At 36.9% G+C, this 24,120-nt stretch overlaps 1 protein-coding gene across 1 annotated transcript in view; it reads right to left on the bottom strand.

The window, feature by feature from the left end:
* TMEM196 (transmembrane protein 196) overlaps positions 1 to 19,385 on the bottom strand; it is a 33,015-nt gene extending 13,630 nt beyond the window's left edge. The window contains exon 1 of the mRNA XM_075589118.1: positions 18,434 to 19,385. Coding sequence (XP_075445233.1) covers positions 18,434 to 18,598 — 165 coding nt within the window. The 5' untranslated portion in view covers positions 18,599 to 19,385. The remainder of the gene's footprint in view (positions 1 to 18,433) is intronic.
* Positions 19,386 to 24,120: the final 4,735 nt, after the last annotated feature.

Raw genomic sequence — 24,120 nt, 5'->3', positions numbered from 1 at the left:
ATTGGCTACCACATTTCCGCATGGCATCAACAAGGAATTGGACCTAAGCTGCTTTATGTGAGCCTGGGGGTCCATTTTTCTGACCCCGTGCCTTCTGTCACTCTAGTTTCTCTTTGGTTGGTGTTCTCCTCACTGGTCATCAGCTGAAGGACTGTGGCTGTTTGGTGAACTTACATCCCTATTTTCTTTGTTGTTTTTATATGAAGTCTTTTTGCTTCCTATATTAGTTTCCTTACAGTTTCTTATATTGTATTAATTTTTTCCTCCTTAGATGCCTACCAGTTGGTAGATCATGGTGGTTGCCCATTTTCTTGGCTGGTGTGCCCTAGTCTCCTTGACTACTCCAACAACTACATCTCTATTAGCATCTGGTCTCGTTTCTTGCTTAGAGTTTTTCTCTCTCACCCCAATCTCCTCTCCTCACAAAATGTATTCCACATATATTACCCTCTGTTATAATCTTACCGCTTTACAGTAGCATTTGGAGATGCATTCTGGGTACAGTCTATCTCTCATTGGGCTTGGTTGCTCAAGGTTTTTTCCCTCTAAGTGCCTGCCTCCTCCTTATGATGGGAGGGAATTGTCATACCGAAAGTGGGTTCTCTAATTAGAGTATGTACTACTTAAGCTTACTTTAAAATCCAACCTCCTTTTTCTAACTGATAGTTTTTCATGCATACCTATCTTTGGTATGTATGTATGTGTCTTAGTTTGGCTTGATTATGGATTGTTTTTTAAATATGTGTACTTGTGATTGCACCATTTTTTCAGTAGTATGATTGTCCCCTTGTATTGTGCACCTAGTTCTCTAACATATGCTTGTTTTTATTTTCTTGCATAGACTTGTTCTGCCGGCTGGTATTCCCCGAGTAGTCCCGAGACTACTTATTCCACTGCAGAAACAGCCTATAGATTGTAAAAGTGGATTGTGACAGTTTTAATCCAGTTCTGCAGCTTCTACAAGGATTGCATGACCTGTAGTGACTGCTGACTTGTCTTTAATCATCACTTGCAGGTAATGGGCAGAAGCCCTATATTATTTACCTAAAACCAGTGTGTGTTATGCATTTAATTAATTAATGGGAAATGTATACAGTGGTCAACTATTGTGGTAGTCATGTGGACTCCACTATGTCCTCATCTCCCTTGAATTGTTTAAAAAAAACAGTTATTATGGACACTTCAGAAAATACTCTGGACATTAATTGAAGTTTATTACAAAAGAATATAGAGCATACATGTGCCTGTATTTTAGCTTTTGGATACTAATACTACACACATATCCTACTTTTTAAATATAATTTAAAGCTTGGTTGTTTTTACTATTAAGTTTTTAGTTTTGACTACATTTTGCTGGAGGTGTTGTACTTTCCACTATTACCGTTTTTATGATTTTTTTAGGCATTGGTAAATTAAATATTTTCTTGTTCATTATCATTTTTGTTGTCCAATTTCTGTGAGTATATTTATACGCATGTGGGAGTTTATTCTTGTTTTGAGTGTTGAGGACACTTTTGTGTTTTGTGTATCAATTAAGAATTAGTGATTCCTCATGTCCCCGTGCACCTATTGCATTAGAGATTTTTTCTTTTTCTAGTACTGAATATGGGTAGTGCTGTTTGATTTAGAATATATTATATGTTTATGTATGTTTAAACCTTTCTTGGGTTTTTTACATTTTAGTTTTTCTATACTGTATTGAAGCAGGGGGTCTCCGGAGTTGAACCCCATTAATTTCTGCTGTAATGACCCCCTGCTTCTGGAAATAAAGACATACTTAGGGAGAGCTGGTATTTTCTCTGCTTGGGTCCATGTGGCGTGGTTCAGGAGCTTTAAACCCCAACCATAGTGGCTACCATCACCCCCTATGGAGGTCTATATCTATGGAAGCAGGATGTCCCGGGAGTTTAAATTAATGGGATTCACCTCCGTGACCCCTTACTTCAATACAGTGTGGGAAAAAATTAAATAATGAATCATTGGATTGCTGTAATAGCTGCTCAGGGAGACAGAGAGAGACTGCTTCTCTATGGGACACCTTTGCACACCTGCTACAGATTTATGGCTGGCTCTACAGGACTAAGGCTGCAAGGGTCCGATTCAGAAACAAAGACCCTGCTAATTTAATCCTCCTGGGCAGTTTACTGCTTTTTTTTTCAACTTAGGTTTTATTAGTTGTGTATATAATTTACATACATAGTATACATTTGTAACTCAGGATCAACTTGCAAATTATGCAACTCAGTTGTATGTAGGAACATTCATTTTACAGACAAACCGGGCGGACAGAAAAAAAGAAGGGGGTGGGGGAGGGAGGGGGGGTAATGTGGGGGAGGGGGTTTACTGCTTTTTAAGCCGTGATTGAGCCCTGACCTGGCCGTGCTTTGGCATTGCAACCTCTCCCACGCACACAGGCAGTAAGTCTTGCTACATCTGTACATTGTGAATATTAGAAGAGAATGTGAGGGAGGAGTAAAATATGATAGCTATATGTGTTTGTGATACTGAGGGTATGATTGTACTGCCAACTATAATGTACAGTAGAAGGGGAAGTAGGGCTAAGGCTTAAGAGGAAGTAGGAGGAGTTGACATGTTAAGTTTGAGTCGGTGGAGGGCCATCCAGGATGATATACTTGTAGTGAAGAGACATTCAGAGACTTTGGTCTGTACATCAGCTGTAAAGTCAGGGTTTGAAAGTTACATTTGTGTGTCATTAGCATAGAGGTGATATTTCAACCCAAGAGCTGTGATAAGGTCACCTAGAGAAACTGTGTACAGAGAAAAGAGAAGAGGTCACAGGACAGACCCTTGCGGTACACCCAGAAAGAGATCTACCGAAGAGGAGAAGGTGTTAGCAAGCGAGAAACTGAAAGTATGATGGAAGAGCTAAGAGGAAATCCAAGATAGGACTCTGTTATGGATACCAAGAGTATGGAGAATGTGAAGGAGAAGAGGGTGGTCCAAGTATCAAAGGCTACAGAGAGTTTTAGTAGTATGAGAAGAGTGTAATGACCTTTATCTTTGGCAGGATGAAGGTCAGTAGTTATTTTAGTGAGGATTGTTTCGGTGGGATGAAAAGTGCGAAAATCATATTGAAGAGGATCTACAATAGAATAGGTGATGAGAATACAAGGTGTTCATGGAGTTTAGAGGCAAAAGGCAGGAGGAAGAAAGGTCAATAGTTAGAGAGACAGGTAGGGTCAACCTTGCTGTTTTTGAGTAAAAGTATAACTGTTGCATGGTTTAAGGAGGGTGAAAAAGTAGTAGAGTAAAGGGAGGAGTTGAAAATATGTGTGAGCACAGGGATTATAGTACAGTAGGAGAACGGAAACACTCTTTGTCTTAAAAAACTCAGCAAAGTTCTAAAGTGAAATTGAGGATGAAAAACAGAAAACAGGATGTGTTCTGACTAGAGAGTTACTGACAGAGTCAGCATGGGTTAGACTTTTTGAGTGCTGATTAGTGAAGAAAAGTAGGTTTGTTGAGCCTGGGAGAGTGCAGAATTGAAACAGGATATGATACATTTGTGGTGAAGGAAGTCTGCAAGCATATGAGATTTCCTCCAGAGGTGTTCAGAGGAGCTAGTGCAAGAACAGAGCATGCAAGTGCGGCAGTATAGTCAGGGCCTGGGTTTAGAAGGGCAAGAACGACAGATAAAAAGAGGGGCATGAAGATAAACATAGGGAACAAGGGCAGAGTTGTATTTCATGACCCGAGTGCCAAAGTCTGTGGTGAGAAGAGATGGAGAAGTACAAAGTAGAATCAAGAAGATTATACCTTTTGTCTTTCGTGTAATTATCTTACAATTTCCTAAACCTGTTACAGTAAATGCAATCATTGCTCTCCAAATAGGAAATCGTTTTCACATCAAGGATCAATGTGAATATCTGCTGAGTGCACAGAAACATGAATCATTGAATAGTTCACATATTCATATATCACTGGGGAATGTGTTTCAATATTGATCTCTTTTGAGTGCATGCTTACAAATCTTGAAAGTGCTTTTGATAAACAAAAATATAACCATAACAAAGACTGCTTGCTCCAATGTTTGTGCAATTGAGTACAATAAAAACAGTGCATAATTATGCACTATCCCCCTTAGTGGCAATGTCCTTTCTAAATGTTTAATCTTTGCAAATTGGTTTGGCTCATAAATTATTAGCTCTCTCTAGGAGAGTAATATATTGAGAGAGAGCATATTATCATAAATAATATTGAGGGTGGCAACTCATAACATAGAGTGTAAAACACATTTCAACATAATTGAATAACTGTTTAAACACATTAATTATGTTTGTTGCATGTTGAGCAGTTTTACAAATAGTGAAATGCAATTCAATACTAGATTAAGTCATGTGCACCATTTGATACTTCCCTCATGGAAACTACAAATGACAGTGGCTCTGTACTGTATGTTTTGGTGAAAACAAATTTAAAGGGTAAATGATTTGGAGAAGGATTGTTCTTTATCTGCTTGTGCCTGTAGTTTGTTTACTCATAACTTATTATTTTCCACTTCTAAAACCTTATTGCTAATAGCCTCCACAAACAGATTCTGGGTCGTATTTACTAAGCAGTGCTGCTCCATACAGTAATACTTTCTGGGACTGGAAGACAGCCTAAGGCTCATTCATTTGGCCCATTCAAGTGAATGGGTTAAAAGGTATCTATCCAGCAATGAAAGGTGTCTTATGGAGTCACACTGCTTAGTAATTATGTTTTATAAATAAATGTGCACAAAACTGTTTCCAGTGCTTCAAAGTTTCATGACATTAAAGATAAAATATGTATCCTAGCAATTACTGTTCATATTTTTTATTAATATAGAATTTACACTGCAGCACAGCTAAAATATCAGTTCATGACAAGCGGGAGCTATAGGGATTGTTGGAATTCAAGCTTGTATGTATGTATGTATATATATATATATATATGGTGTGTGTCCTAATACGTGGACCATTTTTTACACATTTATGTTGTTCATCTTCGTTTGTGTATTAGGGACACGCTCCATGTCATAGACTCCCTCTCTTCTATTCAGTGGAAATCAACTTATAAATGGGCCACCTGTGATGTTCAATCTTTATATACATGTATAAATCATGGTAAGGGTCTCGAGGCGGTTGGGCACTTCTTGAGGGGTGATGGAGGTTTATCTGTATCACAGAGCAATTTCATCCTCTCCCTTGTCGGCTTTATCCTTGGTCACAATTATTTTCTGTTCGGGGAAAGCTTACATCTCCAGACCTGTGGTATGGCCATGGGAACCACGTTTGCCCCCAGCTATGCAAACCTATTTATGGGTTATTGGGAGTCTAGATTTATCTGGCCCAATGCACGGCTGGGGGCGAGCTTGGTGTTCTATGGCCGGTACATTGATGACATCTTGATCATATGGGATGGGGATGGTGGTGACCTCGAACAGATATTAGCCAACTTTAACTCCAATGATATGGGCCTCAGATTTACCCATCAGATTAGTGCATCAAATATAGTCTTTTTGGATTTGGAATTGTTGGTAGGTTCAGATTTGAACATCAATACACAGGTGCACTTCAAAGAAGTGGCGGTCAACAGCTATATACACGCAAAAAGAAGCCACCATCCCAAGTGGCTATGCAATATCCCCCTCAGTAAATTCAATAGACTGAGGAGGAATTGCTCGTCCGACCAGGTCTTTGAGGTGCAATCCTGTCGTCTTATCGAGGATTTCAAACATAAGGGCTATAATATATCTCTAGTGCAGGAGGCATTCAACAAGGTTAGGTCTGTAGAACGTGTGGATCTATTAGCCAAATCAAAGTTAAAACAATCTGTTCAATCTATGGCTTTGGAAGGCAAGAACAAAAACACTTGTGGTGTTAAATTTATCACAAAATACAATGGCTATTCTAATAAAATTAAACAGATTATGAATCGCCATTGGAAAGTGTTGCTTTCAGATCCACACCTAAACAGTCAGTTGTCTACTATGGCACCATTGGTTTTTCGTTAGGGTTTAAACATTAAAAATATTTTGGCCCCAAGTAAACTTAGTGATAATACACTGGGTAATGGAGGGCAACATTTAGTGCCTGGGAATGCCAAATGCGGGAGATCCAGATGTATAATGTCTAAACATCTTCAGTTATCGGACACTTTTTCTTCATCGAGTAATCAGTCTGTGTATACATTAAAAAGTCCAATCAATTGTCTCTCAACCTCTATAGTGTATATCCTATCTTGTTCGTGCAATCTACAATATGTGGGTCGCATGAAAAGAGCACTGTGTGTCAGATTCCTTGAGCACAGACGTGCTATTATAAAGGGGGTTTTGACACACAGTGTTCCTCGTCATTTTGCCCAAGTGCATTCCAAAGATCCCAGGGGACTCAGTATTATGGGTATAGAAAGTATTCCCAGTACTAAATTGGGTGGGGATAGATTCAAGTCACTCTGTATGAGAGAATAATTTTGGATTTATTCTCTCGATACACTCTCACCCACGGGTCTCAATGAGTGCTTGGATACAAGCACACTGGTTTAGTGTTCTTTCTCTTTTGCTGTTCTCTGCCTAACTGCTCAGGTTACTATAGTGATCTCTCTCCCCGTCTAAAATACTTTCAAGTGTTAAGTGGATAGGGCTCTGTGTTTTTGGAGGGTTTTTTCTGTAGTACAGGCATACCCCGCTTTAAGGACACTCACTTTAAGTACACTCGCGAGTAAGTACATGTCGCCCAATAGGAAAACGGCAGCTCACGCATGCGCCTGTCAGCACGTCCTGAACAGCAATACCGGCTCCCTACCTGTACCGAAGCTGTGCGCAAGTGGGGAGACTATAGAGCCTGTTACACATGCGTTATTTACAGCAGTTATGTACGTATAGGACGTTTGCAGTACAGTACATGCATCAATAAGTGGGAAAAAGGCAGTGCTTCACTTTAAGTACATTTTCGCTTTACATACATGCTCCGGTCCCATTGCGTATGTTAATGCGGGGTATGCCTGTATATATATTTTTTATCTATATTCAAAATAGGTGCTTAATTTTCAAGTTTAGAGTCAATCCAGTTCTATTAGTATTATTTTTTTAGCATAAGTACATTTTTTATTTATTAAACTATTTCCTATTTTGGATTAATAATAAATTCAAATATTAATTATCATTAATTTTTTATATTATATATTTCTTGTTTACTTATATGTATTTCCTTTTTTATTGTGAAATATGTTAATTGTTTAATGTATTGTAATTTTGTTGTTGTGTTGTTCCCACTACACATAAGAAGTTATATATGGTTATATACACATGAAATGGTATATTTATTTCAGTTATGATAGAAATTAGTATACTAGAGCTAAGATCAATTATAGATATAGGTTCCAATTTAAATGGTTTATTCTTTCATATTTGATGAATGTTAGATTGGTATTAGTAGGTTAATTTTCTGGTACTGTTAGTAGTAGTATTAGAAGTGATTAAATTAATTAAATTAATAAGTAGGGTTATTCTGAGTGTATGGTGTGAACTACACAAATATTGATGAATTATTGTGGAATTTTAAAAATGTATTAATGTTTATTTAACCTTGTAAACCTCAGTTTTGTGGTGAAACAGGAATTCGGGTTTGAGAATAACTTTACATCATTCAGTCTATTTCATTGGCTGTCACTGACCAATCAAACATCCCCTGACAAAGACGCCCTTGTGTGATGAAACGCATAGGGTTGGTGACGTCATCACGTTTTTGGGTGTGTGTACACGGAGTCCTGGGCGTCCCTGCAATCCAGCTAGCTGCATTTTCAAGTGCTGGCAATTGTTACATGCTAGAACAGAGGACGTGGAGATACTGATTGACTCAGTTCTTTGGCGCCAACTCGTGACAGGAGCTGGTGGTGGCTACAAGCTGTGCAGATGTACCCTGCCTACCTGGGACCCCCCTCACCCTCGCAGATGACTACACATAGAGATTTCTATCCCATGTATGGTTGCTTTTTTTAATCCTGTACAGTAAGTGCATTTCCTTTGGGCTGCAGTTTTTTAAATAAATGTACTTTATTGTTTAAACAGTTACGTGCTATTGAGCTTGCGCTTCTGTTTGTTTTTTTGTTCTTAGATTCCTAGTGGTTGGCTATACAACTTTTATCTGAAGCTGCATTACGCTCCCTGGATCTTCATCTGGGACTCTTATCTCCCTGGATTTTTGTTTAAAGTGGAACATTCATATTGGACTTATTCTTTACCACTATCACGTTATGGTTTGTTGTTATATTTAGTTAAATGTGTGCTATTTTATATTGGTATATGTTTATTAGTTATAATATAATTTTTACTATTAAAAATATCACTCATATCCACCTGAGCGCTACATATTTTTGTGTTGTTTTCTGATACATATATATATATATATATATATATATTAATTGAAAGATTCAACAGTGCCTGGATGTGTACTAGCCTCACAATAGACTCCCCACAACAAACAGACCGCCACAAATATTAGCACAGATGACCTGTATAAATACAATTGTAAAGATGTATTTTTTTTTTAAATATAGGAACTCAGATGGTGGTCATTAAATTGATGGTGAGTGTGTGTAAAATTTCAAAAATATATAAAATATATATAACAATTTTTATGTAATATATTGTGTGTTAAAAAATACACTAAATAAAAAATAAACTATTATTGCAAAAAACACTAAAAAAAATATTTTCAAAATGCAAAATGATTGGGTGAAATGTATTAAACAGAAAAATGAAATAAATAATAATTACAAAAAATAAAAAATAAAAAAACCGTGTGCAAAATAAACTAATAAAAATATGTGTTTTCCAAAAAAATAGTTGATGATTTTGTATGGAGATTTGCAACGTCCGGGCTGCTTCTTCTTTGGGGTCAGCAACCTCACAGCAAATTGGAGAAACAAGAGAAAAAGCGCGCGATCTATGTGTAAAATCTGGTAACAAAATTTTTATAAAAAATCACAAGACAAATGCACACTCACAATTTGTCAATGCAAAGTAAGCATTGTATGGGTAAACCCATGCGCCAACATGTAGCTGCTCGCCGAATGTTTGCTTCAGTACATCAGACCTCGTGCGTCTACTACCAGGAGAGGGAGGACGTTCCCTGAGCAACACACAGCGTCTATCATCAACTGCTGGAACAACAGACTGTATACATGAATTTCCGGAGGGACATCTGACTGTGATGCACTGGTAGCAGTGAGGTCTGATGTACACTAGCAAACATTTGGCGAGCAGCAACATGTTGGCGCATGGGTTTACCCATACAATGCTTACTTTGCATTGACAAATTGTGAGTGTGCATTTGTCTTGTGATTTTTTATTAAAATTTTGTTACCAGATTTTACACATGGATCGGGCGCTTTTTCTCTTGTTTCTCCAATATATATATATATATATATATATATATATATATATATATATATATATATATATATATATATATATATATATATATATAAAATAAAAAAATAAATAGATGATACCGTTCTGTGGCTAACGAAATGCTTTTATTTGTGCGAGCTCTCGAGATACACTGATCTCTTCTTCCGGCGATGTTACAATGAATGAAACAAATACAAGCATTTCGTTAGCCACAGAACGGTATCATCTATTTATTTTTTGATTATTGAAGCTCGGCTAACACGGTACTGATACCTCTACATGTATATATATATATATATATAGGCATACCCCGCTTTAAGGACACTCACTTTAAGTACACTCGCGAGTAAGTACATGTCGCCCAATAGGCAAACGGCAGTTCACGCATGCGCCTGTCAGCACGTCCTGAACAGCAATGCCGGCTCCCTACCTGTAACGAAGCTGTGCGCAAGCAGGGAGACTATAGAGCCTGTTCAAATGCGGTATTTACATTAGTTATGCACATATATGACGATTGCAGTACAGTACATGCATCGATAAGTGGGAAAAAAGTACTGCTTCACTTTAAGTACATTTTCGCTTTACATACATGCTCCGGTCCCATTGCGTATGTTAATTCGGGGTATGCCTGTATATATATATATATATATATATATATATATATATATATATATATATATATATATATAATATACTGTTACAACAAAGTATTTAAATATACTAGTACAGGAGGTCTCAAGTAAAAATGACCAAATATTAACAATGCAGAGTTTGGGGTGTTTGATGAATATTCCGGCTCTACTTTGTTTTATCATTTTGTTACTAATCATATAACAATTGTATTTTGGAATGATGGATGTGGATATTTATACAATTATTTTATTCACTATAACCATTTTTTATATAATTTATGATAAATTTAAAGAGGGTGGTTTATGATCAGAGACCTACTGTACAAGTCTGCACTTCCAAACTCTTTAGAAAAAAACATGATGAATCATCAGAATACCACTGACTATTTGAGAAAAGGGGAAAAACACTATGATGTGAATGCCAAAATCGAAGGGGGAGGCCTGGCAAAACCTATAGAGACTCATAATATCAGCATTACAAAATCATGCTTATTTGTATAATATGTCAGTAAAGTAAAATGTTTTATATCCATATATATTTTTTACATAGGATTTTTATCCAGAAGTGATTGAGTTTTATATTTATTAAAGTGGGTATGACATTGATGATAATAATGTATTTCTTAGCCCTTGACCACTGCCTCTTACGGCACATTATCCCCTAATCCAATTTAACTTCATTTATCATTGCAATGACACCTATTTCTGACTCTTTTACAACTGACATTGACCTTAGTCTTATTGCTATGACCACTCTCATTGGACTTTGCCTTGCGACTCCCAAGTCTTTGGTTGAACTTTAGTTTCTGATAATGACATACAACTCTTCTGCATCATGTCTACAAATAACCAGGACCTCCACCACAAGCTTTCTTTCATATCATTCTGGTTGTACTATTATACTTGCTTCCTGTTCTCCTAGTTTACTGCCCACTTAGAGGCCTATGCAGAGAGCAGCGAGAAGGCTAATATCTCCAGTAATTTGCCAAATTTGCCTACAGCAATTCAGAACATGGCGAAAAACTGACGAGCTGAGTAAAACCCGCCAATTTTGTATGTGTTCTTAAAAAACTCGCCGCGCGGGTGGCGAGAAGCCATATCTCACCAGTTTTAAAATCCGCCGTATTCTAGTAGCCCCGATCAGCATCTCGGCGCTGATCGGGGCTATAAAATGGAGAGATTTTCTCCAAATCGTTCCGCCAACAGAAGTTGGCAAAAAGCTGCTGCTGAGCGGCGATAGGTGACATAAAAAAAAAATCTGGCCCTGTTCCTGCCTCGGATTGATGCAGGGGGGCTCCAGAGCTGATACCCAGGAATATCAGCACCGAAGCCCCCCCCATGCATCCGAAGCAGGAATAATGCATTAACAGCCCAATTCATTACCTTAGCGGCCAACAGCTAAGGCAATGAAGGGGTTAACCATCCATTATCATGCTTTCTGTGGGGTGCGGCAGTGGATTAAGGGGGTATTTGAAATTTGGGGGGGTGTTTATGGTTTCCGGGGGTGTTGCGGGTCAACTTAACCCCTTCATTACCATAGTGGTTAATACAGCAACGGTCATGAAGGGGTTAAGCCCGCAAGCGACCCACCCGCAACCCATAAACAACCACTGTGGGGGCGATTACACACTGCACCCATCCCTGCTAACCACTATATATATATATATACAGTGTTCGACAAACCTATACATTTGCACGCCCCGGGCAAGTGGATTTAACATCGTGGCGAGCTCCTATTGGCCCAAGCAGCACACATGTGGTACTAGGTGGCGAGTAGATTTTTTTGTTTGGCGAGTAGATTTTTTGGTGATTTGTCGACCACTGTATATATATATATATATATATATATATATATATATATATATATATATATATATATATATATATAGATATATAGATATATATACATATATATATATATATTTATATATATATATAATTTTATGTAGAGGTATCAGTACCGTGTATATTATTTTACATATATATATATATATATATATATATATATATATATATATATATATATATATATAGAGGAGAGAGAAAAGAGAGCGCACGCCCCATAGTGTATAACTGTATATTTAATAAAGGAAATGGAGGGGGGAAGGGGGGGGGAGGAATCGCACTCACAAGTTGCATTTTTTCATGTCTTCTACAAGTCTTTTCCCTGTTTGCTTACTATTTTGTGTGTGCAGTATAATATAGAATTACTTCTTTCATTTCAGATGATTATGATTGCATGGGTATATGTTGGGACCCTGCCTTAATTGTTTAATGTGGCTTATTTGGTGCATTTAGATTGTTTATGATCGTGTTACTTACGAATAAATTTGTTTTTGCACTGGTTCTGTGTTTGTCTAGCAATCTTCAATAGGGATTTTTGTTTAGATTTGCTTGTAATGTATTTCGGATGGCATTAATTGTGTGTTAATTTATTATTGTCGACTTGCTTTGTTTATATAGAATGTTTACTTTCAAGCGTGTATTTGTTTTGGAGCATTGATTGCAATTGTGTACATGATGTAAATATTATTTGCTTCATGTACACATTGTTCAATAGTAAGTTTTATACCAATTTACTCTTTACTGCTTTGGATAGGTGCTTGCTTAATTCTCTTATGAGATGTGTTTTTATTTTCATTTGGCTTTGTTTTTAATTTGGCAGTGATGTTGTCAATTGCAGATCGGATGTTTTAAATAGCTACATGCATATCCTTTCCCATTTCTTTGTAGGTTGCTTAATCAAACTTATATTTTACATACATTTATAAAGATATATGTAAAATTATATGTATGTATGTATGTATGTGTTGTGTGTATATATATATATATATATATATATATATATATATATATATATATATATATATATATATATATATATATATATATATATATATATATATATATATATGAGAATGATGAAGCCACTCTACAAATGAATGGGTGCAGGGTGGCTTAACCCATTAATTACTTTACCGCTTATTAACCGTTATTGGTATTAAGGGGTTAAGTAACACCACAATATATTTGCTATATGTTGTGGGTGGGTTATGTATAGTTTATTAAAAATTGTTATGTTTCTTGCGGGTGTGTGTATTGTTTTTAATGTTGGAATTGGGGGTAGGGGGTATTGTCCCCAAGGGATGGAGGGTAGGCCTCCCGGTGTGTTGGGGGTGATGGTGGTTATGCCTCACAGGGGTGGGTAGGAGGGTGGGGTGTATTAATGTTAAAGTATTTATGTGTTTTGTAATAATTTTTTTGGGCCACACACTTGATACTGGAGGCAACACCCGAGGGCCACCGCCAGGCTATAGTACTATTCCTGTGCCTAAAAAAATTACTATGGTTTATGTATAAAGGGGGGGTTTAGGTGTTGTTGGGGGAACAGAGCCTGATTGTGTTGTGTATAGCAATGTTTATTGGGGGCCATTGTCCCCAATAAACATGCTACTGTGACTTAACCCCTTCATTGCCTTAATGGATAGCCGCTACGGTAATGAAGCAGCATTACTGTATTTTTATTATTAGTGTACATGTGCAAAGGGTCTCCGGACATGAACTGTGTTGGTTTTATGTCCGGGGACCCCCTGCTTCCCGAGATACAGGCACCTTTATGAGGTGCCAGTATCTCCTATGAATGTAAATGTCCCGCGTCACGTGATCGGGCTACCTCAATGCATAGGAGATACCGGCACCTCATAACGGGGCCTGTATCTCGGGAAACAAGGGGTCCCCAGACATAAAACCAACGCGGTTCATCTCCGGAGACCCCTTGCACATTTACAATAGTAATCAAATTGTTATGTACACATTTTTTTTTTCCAGCCGAGATTTGTGCAGAGAGAGGCGGATCTCGCTCTCTGCTGACAGATCTCGCCAGCGGAGCCCTTCTTGCCAGGGCTCGCCATCTCTCTGCCGGATTCTTCTCACAGATATGCGCACCTTCCTGCATACTGCGAGGGGAATCCGCCAAAAACATGGAGAGTTTAAAGTATGGCGAATGGCCATTCTCATAGTTCTCTGCATAGGCCCCTTAGTGTCAGAATTTCTTTGTGTGCTTGAAGATATCAAAGACATGTCTGGTAATAGGAAAAAGTTGAGTCTAAATGATACACACTTCTCAATGTTTCCAAGTGGAATTGAGGAGGAAACTTGGTAAGGATCATTTTGGCATAGACATTGGAGAGAGGCTTGGTGGAAATCAGAAAATAAATGGATTGTCTTTATTTTTAGTTCTAATTTTAAAAAACAATTTTGTAAAATGCTATAGCAAAACTTAAAATTCCCAGTAAATGCTTGAGGTAAACATTATGAACCAATTGTACACAGGGACCTATTCAGTGAATAACAGTAATAAAAATAGCCAAGCAGTTTAAGTACTGCTCAGTTATCGCTTGACAGATGTTTATTGTACTTCATTTTTACCACCTGCTAATGCAGGAAGCATGGTCTATTTACTTGAGTTTAAAACCATGGTCTTCCTTCACAAAGCCAGAAACACAATACAACTGATGAAAAAGAGCTAAGGAAACCCTGAAGAGATTAGCTAACACCCCTCCCTGAGTCCTGAATCAAATGGGAGTTTTCAGCCCATTGGTTGAGAGTTTACTGAATAAGCCCGAAAGAGAGAGGTAGTGGGAAAGAAAATAAAAGAAAAAAATATATAGGAAATGAGTGAAGAAGGGAGCCTAATGTATTGGAGGAAGCTGAAGAAACAGGAGGAAGATAATTAAAGTGCCTTGCTCTTGAAAACAAAGACAGAGAAACATTTATCAGGACACAATGCAATCCAATTACAGGTATAGGGTAGGAATCATTTAGTGACTGGCCTTGTCAGAGTGCTTTTCTCAATGGATTATATAGCTTTGGGGTTTTTTCAAACCACAAAGCAGTGAGTAAGGTGTCTTACAGTTCAGCTTTTTGAAACACTTCCATCAAACTCACTGTCCTGTCAAAACAGGCTTTCAGACGGATCTGTTAAAAAATAGATTATTTTAGGTAGCCTTAGCAATGATTGAAATCTTATTTTTAGTATCTTCTGGATACGGAAACATTTAGCTATGATGCATGTCCTAGATATGGATTAGCCATTAATAACTACAGTAACTTCTTTATCTTTTGATTTTTTTTTTCAAAGAAAAACTGGGAGCGCACATTCATGTTCACAGTAATATTTTTGCATTCATTGACAGAAATAAAGTTGTGAAGATATGAAATGCCACCAAAACCCACCATACACAAAATCTTGGTCAGAAAGCAATTTGCAACCATTGGTATAAAATGGTGAATATTTCAGGAAATGGGTAGTATTACCACATATTTGCTTAACTAAAATGAGTACATATTTTTTGGCCTTACAAATTTAGAAACAGCCTGTTCTTAAATGTGTATTGTAGCTTTAAAAGTGTATGTAAGTATACTGTGCTCAACACAGGCAAAGTGCAAATGCTAAGTATATATAAAAAAACTACTAAAAATATGTATGTATTATATTTTTATAAAATGTCCATGATCCAATCATGTAGCAGCTGTATTCTGGAAGTAGAGTTTCTCAAGCTTCACAAAGACCCTCTTTTAAGGTCAGGTCATGAAAAATTTAAAGAAAAAACAAGTGCATACAGGCATACCCCGGTTTAAGGACACTCACTTTAAGTACACTCGCGAGTAAGTACATTTAGCTCAATAGGTAAACAGCAGCTCACGCATGCGCCTGTCTGCACGTCCTGAACAGCAATACTGTCTCCCTACCTGTACCGAAGCTGTGCGCAAGCGGGGAGACTATAGAGTCTGTTACAAATGCGTTATTTACATCAGTTATGCATGTATATGACGATTGCAATACAGTATATGCATCGATAAGTGGGAAAAAGGTAGTGCTTCACTTTAAGTACTTTTTCGCTTTACATACATGCTCCGGTCCCATTGCGTATGTTAATGCGGAGTATGCCTGTATAGTGTTAGTTGATGAATAATAATATTTATAAAATTCCCCCAACTTCTCATTTCCACACAAGAAAGAATAAAACAGAATAAAATGGATCCCTCTGTTGTAGTGATATACCTAAAACAAGCATTCCTAACTACTTCAATGGACCTTTAATATAGGGAAACAGGAAAGGTTCACATACCTAGTGTTATAGCTGCATTAAGGTTGCACACTAATATAAAAGTAACTCTATGTAGATTTAGGAAACTATTACTTCTTTAAGACGTTAAAGGAAATATATGAATTTCTCCACACCGATGCTGATGTGGCAGGACCCAAATCAGTCTTTTATCCAATCTCTGGTCTTCCTAATGCAATCATTGCACACATACAGCTATTGCACCAACTAAGGAAGGCAAAATGTATACCACCAAAAAAAAATCATGATAATCAAATGATATGTAGAGTTGTATGTCTTTGGCCACCTGTTCTCTGTCTGAATTTACAAAATAATCTACCATATTGTAGTAAGTACTTCAGGATATGAAATTGACACATTTGTATACATTTGATACACAGACACACACAAGACAAAACATATATTAATGCTCACTTTTCAAAGCAAGTGTTCAGAACATTTTACTTAATTAAAGTCTTAGTTGGTAAGTCCAAAATACTTTTTCATGTAGCACTGGTTTATTTTCATTAAAGCACTATGAAAACCTCAAGCATGGAGAAGGCTCCAAAAAAGATTTGAATGGAAGTTAAAAACTTTACATTTTCATAAGTTATATAGTTTCTACATAGCATGGTAGCAATAATTAAACCAATGTACAGTTATTGTGCTTTATATGCATTGGCTAAATTATAATGCACATTAACAAAATGTTTTATGTTATTTGAGTTACACTGCAGAAAAAAGAATTAAGATAATAATATTCTTATGATAATTGTTTACAATATACAGTTTAATTTATAAAGAAAATTGTATAAACACAGGCTGTACCTGTAATTATAAAACAGACACCCCCAAATGTACTACTGTAGGCTTGTTAATTATTTTGACCAATATTTATGTGATCATCAAAAGTTTTGTTTGATGTTTACTACAAATAAAAGTTTTAGAAGACACATTTGCATATTTTAGCAATGTTTTGTACATTTTTATATTAACCCGAACTGCTCTGCATTTGTTATTTTATCCGCTATTGATTAATGTTACCCCAGGTAGTTATATATAAAACTGACGGGGGTGAAATGCTTGTATGATTCACATTTCTTGATTTCCAATCTTTGGTAATTTCCTATAGCACTACACCTAGCAGATGAAACAAGCAATCAGTGGTTCCCCTTGGTTGAAACGTGGTAGTACTGTTAGAGCTCAGTATCATTCCGTTATATTTACAATCCTAGTGTATTAATGCATTATAATAACACACTTACAGTTCCACTTTCATTTTAAAGCAAAAATAATGCATTAAAAAAAATATATAACTTTCCCATTCTGTTTTTCGAGCAAACATATTCTGTAAACATTTTTCAAAATCAGATTCATAATTAACTAAGGGCCTATGAGAGTAACATACCCCTATGTGGCATTAGCTGCCATACAAATCATTAACTGTTAATTCCAGATCAGGTTGGGATACCTCGCATTGGCATTTGGTAAACCTCGGCAAAGAGTTTTGCCCCAATGTTTAACAGATTTATAATAGATTGAATTCATGCATTGTTAATTAGTACATACTGCAGTATTCATAATACTGTTTTTAAGACACTTTGACCACTGGTGGTGCCAAACGAACTTAATTATTCTGAAATTGCAGTTTTTCATTTGTAAAATAATGGGCAAGGTATATACAGTGTGTTTAATATTGGAATTGAAGCAGAAGGTGACCTTGCAAAGTATGGTACCAATGTTTATTCCACTATGGTATTTGATAACATGCTGCCATATCATACAATGTTTCTGATAACATATGACAGTTCCAACATCATGAATTACATAACAAAAAAAACGATTACTTTCTATAATTATAATATTCTAATTGTTACATGACAGCATGATGTTTCATGTCAAGACCGTGGTTTTTTTTTTTTTTTTACAAGCCTAATGAATGTTTGCATCAATTGTGTATTACACAACAGCACTATAAGGACATTACATAGACATAGTACACAGGAGTTTAAATTGGAATGGGGGGGGGGGGCGGGGAGGTAAATTAACATGACCAAACATGATCAAGTCACCATATGCGTGCGGTATTAACAATCTGAGTTTAACTGGGAGCACGAATAAACACATGCACCGGTAATATATCCACTCCAAGTGCATGTGAGGAGGATAACTCATTGAAACAGTTTCGTGCTTACAGTGCAATACATTCTTTGATATAGTGTATGATGCAAAGCTTTCCTAAAACATGCAGAATGCTAAACTGTAAAGAATGATAGATAGTGAAATGGATAACGTACACACGCCCCGCTCCATACCGGAGAAGAGTCTCCCAGCTGCGGTCTCTGTTCAGTCCGGACCCTGATGAAACTGACAGCTCCCACGGCCACACTGGACAACCCCAGCCCTATCTCCAGCACAGACAGCACCAGAAGGCTCCCAATGATCTGGCTGCTGGTGCACATGCTGCTCCAGTCATCATTCCTTCCAGGTCAGCAAGGGAAACAGAGATTATCCGCGTTAGCTTGTTCTTGTTTTTCTGTTGCTGTTGCGTTCAGCTCTTATCCAAACTTTTTCTTCAACGGACATACATATCAGATGTGGCTCAAAGAAAGGTTTGTAACATTTTGTCTGAACCTTTGATTTTAACACATAAACTCCCGAGCACTATAAACATTAAGAGAAATGGTGAGAAACAATCAAATAACCACAGCAGGGGTAAATATATCGCCAGTAGATTTACATGTCAAGATGTGTAGGCGCTGTCCAGGGTGCTGTAACAATTCCAATGAGCTCTATAGCTTTCTCTTTACTCTTGCAGCTTCATTTCATTCCTCCCAATCGCAGATTGCCTGGTTAGATTTATCCAATCAAACCTACAGTAGAAGTATTTCTGAGGTTAGGTAATACGGAGCGTTTCAACAAAGATAATGGACTCTTTTGTTGCTTCTCCTATCACTGTTGTAAGCCGAGATGTACATGCAGCATTAGCAGCACCAGCACCATGCTCCCTAGGTCATGTCTCCTGGAAAGTCGACCTTGCCTGCTTCTCTTTTTGTCTCGGTTTCTCATCCTTTCTAGTACTCTCTACGATCTTCCTCAGGAATGACCTCATCATCGTTTCACTTATAATCTGCACGAGGACCATAGCCACTATGTTTATTTTAAAAACCTGAAGCAAAGCTAAGGCGGGATCTATCCCAGGTCCAACCTAAATACAAATGAAATGGTCCCTTCCTCTACCACCTTCTAATGCCACGCTTTCCCAACTACAGCAGGATGTATTGTGGACCATAGCACTAATAGAGGATGGCAGTAGATGTGTTTATCTCAAAACATTTTTCATTGGAGGTAACATACCTCATAAAGGAGGTGTCTGTATTAAGGTTCAGCTTTTTCAACAAAGGACTGTGATATAGTCTAAAACATATATTGATACCAAACTGGCAGTAGTTTAATGTCATCAAATAAAAGGTTTTAAACTGTGATTAGCATGCACATGTTTTTGTATATTCTTTTCACTCTGGGATTTGTGTGTGTATTTTATTTTTAAATTGGTATTATGCATGAAATCTTAGTTTAATTTTTTTCTTATGCGTCTTACATTCCATATAATTCCATTTCCTCTGTTTATACTGGAAAAATTAAATGCAACTCCCAATAGAGATAGGGAAAAGAGAAAAAACACAATACAATAGTGCAATATGTTTATATTTAATATAAATCTAGTGATCAGGTAATAAATGCACTCGCAAGATTAAAATCCTTTACAGAGTTTTGAAAGTAGTGGTACTGGTAATTATGGAAATGTTGTTCCTAAAGGAAATTGAATCCTCCACAGGGATTTCGAATGAGAAAGACAGAACAAGAACATAATGTAATTAAACAGAAGTAAAAAAAAAAGCATTCCAAGCTCGCAGGCTACAAAGGCTGTGGCTTCCTGATTTCTTCCCTTCACTGCACCCTCATGACTATTCCGAAGACGTCACTCTGGTTTTGCTAGTTGGGAATGGGTCAATTCTCTCACTCGTCTATTCCTGGACTGCACTGTGCACCACTCAATAGCGCCCAACACGTTTCACTGCTGACCAGTTTCCTCAGGGGCTCACGAGGAAGCTAGTCTTCAGTGAAACGCGTAGTGCCTTATTGAATGGAACAGTCTCTCTCACTCACATTCACACACGCACACACACACACACACACACACACACACACACATAGATTTTTCATCGCCTGTGAAAAACAAAAATCCACAATTTTTTTAGTGAGTTCTCCACGGAAATCCGTGGATGAAAGGAACTGCTGGATCCAAATTCGCATTTTTTTTGCCTATTTAATTCACAACCCATAAAAACATAAATGTTATTTCTGTAGGCATTCTTTGCATAATATAAATACTTTAGTCTATATTCATACTCTATCAACTGAAAAGAAATGACTAAAGTTAGATTTGTGAACAAGATGAAACTGTTTTGGAATGTTACTAGTTAACAGCATAGCAAATAATACAATTATGTTTCGTATATCTCATATCTAGGTCTAAATAATTTGTCCACATCATTTTAGTATACCATTAAAGTAAACACTGTAATTAACAAATAAGTATCTTATATTGATATACACATTAATTAGATTAAGTACAGTAAATAATATATTATACATTGTATACATAGTTTTTCAGATACACTACTGGAGCTACAGTAATTGGCAATGGCAAATAACCTTTGGTTGAATTGTCAAATATGTATATCATAGAAGTTGAGAAAAAGCACCCCAGAGGTAAGTATCCAAAATAGTATATTCATATTCATAAAAACAAATAGCATCTATCATTTACAATGTGGCAAGTAGTAGTGAACATTAAAGACTACAATGAGAGTATTCAACTGTTCATATTTGGAATTCTGACAGAACTGTGAACATTGGATCCCCAGGCAAATGCTGAAGCTCCAAGCACCACGATCGCCAGTAACATCCCCACGTAGTAGCGTGCTGACGTGGCAATAAGGCTACACCATAATGTCCTGGATTTCGACGTAACATTGTGTTGCTCATGATATTATGTCTAACAGTGGGTATTTTAGGATTGTGTATATAAAGTGGATTATTTATTATATGAAAAAATAGACTTTTTTATAATTTATTTTTATTTTGTATATTTTTGGTTTTGTTTCTGTTTTTATATGTTTTCATATTATTGTCACTCTGTTTAATGTTGAAAATTATTATATATTTTGTAATAGATATGTCATATATATCATTAAATATATATTTTTACCACAACATTCTTGGGGCATAATTATTGTGACTTCTATACATTATCTCTCATCTTTCAGATAAATTGTTCTTTATTTCATGAGCTCAAATACTGTATACTATGTTACAAATACAAGTCATATTGGAGTAATTCTATTCTTATACATTTGTATGTTATTCCAGTTGTATGTACATTGTGTATAGTGTGAATGATTCTGTGATTTTACATGTTTTATATACTGTAGGATTATCCTTTATATATATTGACAAACAATTTATGTAGAACAGAGTTGATCCCAAAAAGGATCAAAAAGATTCCCCATACATTTTCACTCAATGCTGGGACTAGTGATGCAGACGACAGTGGTCTACCAGTTCATATTACTGCAAGTCGGTCAAATGACCCATTGGAATCGGAACTAAACAACAAAATAATAACATTTTATTACATCAAATTAAATTCAAACATAATCACAAGATTAAAAACATATGTACAATATTAAAATTCCCCATAGTGGAGTGGATAACAGAGTAACCATTAGTGATGGTATGTTCTTCCAATAGGCTAAATAAACTCTATACTGACATCTAGGGCAATACTCAAATAGTTCCTGCTCAGTGATGTTGAATCTCAATGAATTCACGACTCTAAATGGGTATACTTATATCCTTTGAATATTCTGCAGCATAATATTATGTGCTTTCAAATACTGGCTAGATATATCATAGCAGCCATAGTATAATAAGTCCTAAATACTAAATGTGAGAGACAATATATGTCTATCTGTATCACAATAACATAACCAGTCACAACAACAAACTGATATCTGGAACAGTATTCAAATAGTTCCTGCTCGATGGTGTTGAATCTCAACTAATACAAGACTATAAATGGGTGTACTTAGATATATAAATGTACTGCAGCACATTGTCAATTATTTTTTACATGCTGACTAGATGTACGAGCACCAGCGTGTCACCCAAATTTCTGCCTCTTTTATAGGCTAGAATGGGGTTATTTTTACATAGTGCACATATACAGTAACAGGATCCGCTTGTAGGATTGGCCAATGTTTCAGTATGGAAGATTTGATCCCTTGTGACAGTAGGTTACACTCAAAAGGAAAGATGAAACGTTGTTCAGTGTTACAGTATTCACTTTTCCTAGTATATGTTTCAGCTCATGAGACACATTCTTTAAGAAGAGTATCATCATATCCCCATCTGTTAAACCGTTCTTTCATTACTTGTATAGCCTGTTTTGATTCTCCTGGATCTTTTACTATATGTTTAGCTCTTAGAAATTGGGAAAATGGATGATTCTTTATGAGATTAGTGGGGTGAGCCTCAGTCCTCTCTGGATCCCATGGTGGTGGAAAATCCGACAGACCTCACAGATCATGGTGTTTGTGCAGTCTTCATGGATTGTGATGTGATGCAGCCCTCACAGAGGTAAGTTTTACACAAAGATGGATGTGAAAAAAAAGAGTTAATATAGTAAAACAATTAAAAGGATGTGCACAATTACATATTAAATAGTGTGTAGCAGCTCGAACAGAGTGTACACTCGGCATGGATGGTGGGGCGGCTTCTCTGTGTCTGCAGCTGTGGGAAATCCCCACTTCCAGGCCCGGCTTGCAGGTCTCAGCATCAGCTGATCAGGAACCCATGTACAGACGTCCTACATCTGCTGTTTGAAACTCTGAAGTACGGTTTCAATGCGTTTCGCCAAAATCGCTTCCTCAGGAAAACGTGTCTGAAGAATACCCAGTATAAGCGCAATTTATACTTGTCTTAATAAAGGAGTCATGAAAGTCAGTGGGTCAATGGGACACATATGATATTTTATACAGTAGTTAACTAATAGATATACGATAAACTAATGGAGAAAAACAGTAGATCTAGAACTTGGCAAAAAAAAGCAAAGCACAGCAGGCAAAAAGAGCGAGTCACACTGCCAAATTTCCATGCTGTCACCACCTCAATAAAGTTGTTTTTAATTGACCTTCTTGTACCATAGCCCCAGTTTTTTGCCTGTTTCGCTCTGGTTTTTTTGCCAAGTTCTGGATATACTGTTTACCATTGTGAGCTGGAGGCACGCACTGGAAATGGACTCCACCCAAATTGTGAGTACTATCCCTCTTAGTTGTCAAGAGACTTTGGGAAGAAGAAGTTAAGACACATTGTATTTTGTACTCTAGGGTTGGTATGTCCATATAGGAGGAGAACAAGCCATAGCTGTTTCTTAAACAGTAATTGGCTCTATTATCCTCTTTGGACTTTATATATTGTGATGCCGACACCACATTGCAGTCTCTTTTGTCCCAAATGAGGCAGGAAACACTGTATTCAACCCCTAAGCAGGGGTTTATTTACAGGGATAAATAATATGAATAGGCCCACCGCCCCTTTGAGAAAAACCAAATAATAAAATCAAATCCTATTTCCATTAGGAAAGCTAACTACACATTTCAGCAGCAACCCTTACTAACCCGGGTGGATAGCTAAGCTCATTCCACCCCAAACAGATATTATTGTTTAGCACATAAAGTCTCTGTATACCGAGAATAATGGTTTGGCTTATCTGTAAGTCCAGCCGGCGATGTCATTGCTCCCGCACAGCTCTCTTAGCAGTGTCTCTCAGACTTCTTTTACCAGCCTCCATTAGCTGGGGAGCTCCTCTGTCTCATCCCTTCTCTGGGAAAAACTGTCTCTCAGTGACTTGCTGCTT

Source organism: Ascaphus truei, chromosome 2, assembly GCF_040206685.1.
Source record: "Ascaphus truei isolate aAscTru1 chromosome 2, aAscTru1.hap1, whole genome shotgun sequence".
NCBI lineage: Eukaryota > Metazoa > Chordata > Amphibia > Anura > Ascaphidae > Ascaphus > Ascaphus truei.
The sequence above is the reverse complement of the archived record's forward strand: the minus strand, read 5'-3'. Positions and strand labels throughout refer to the sequence as shown.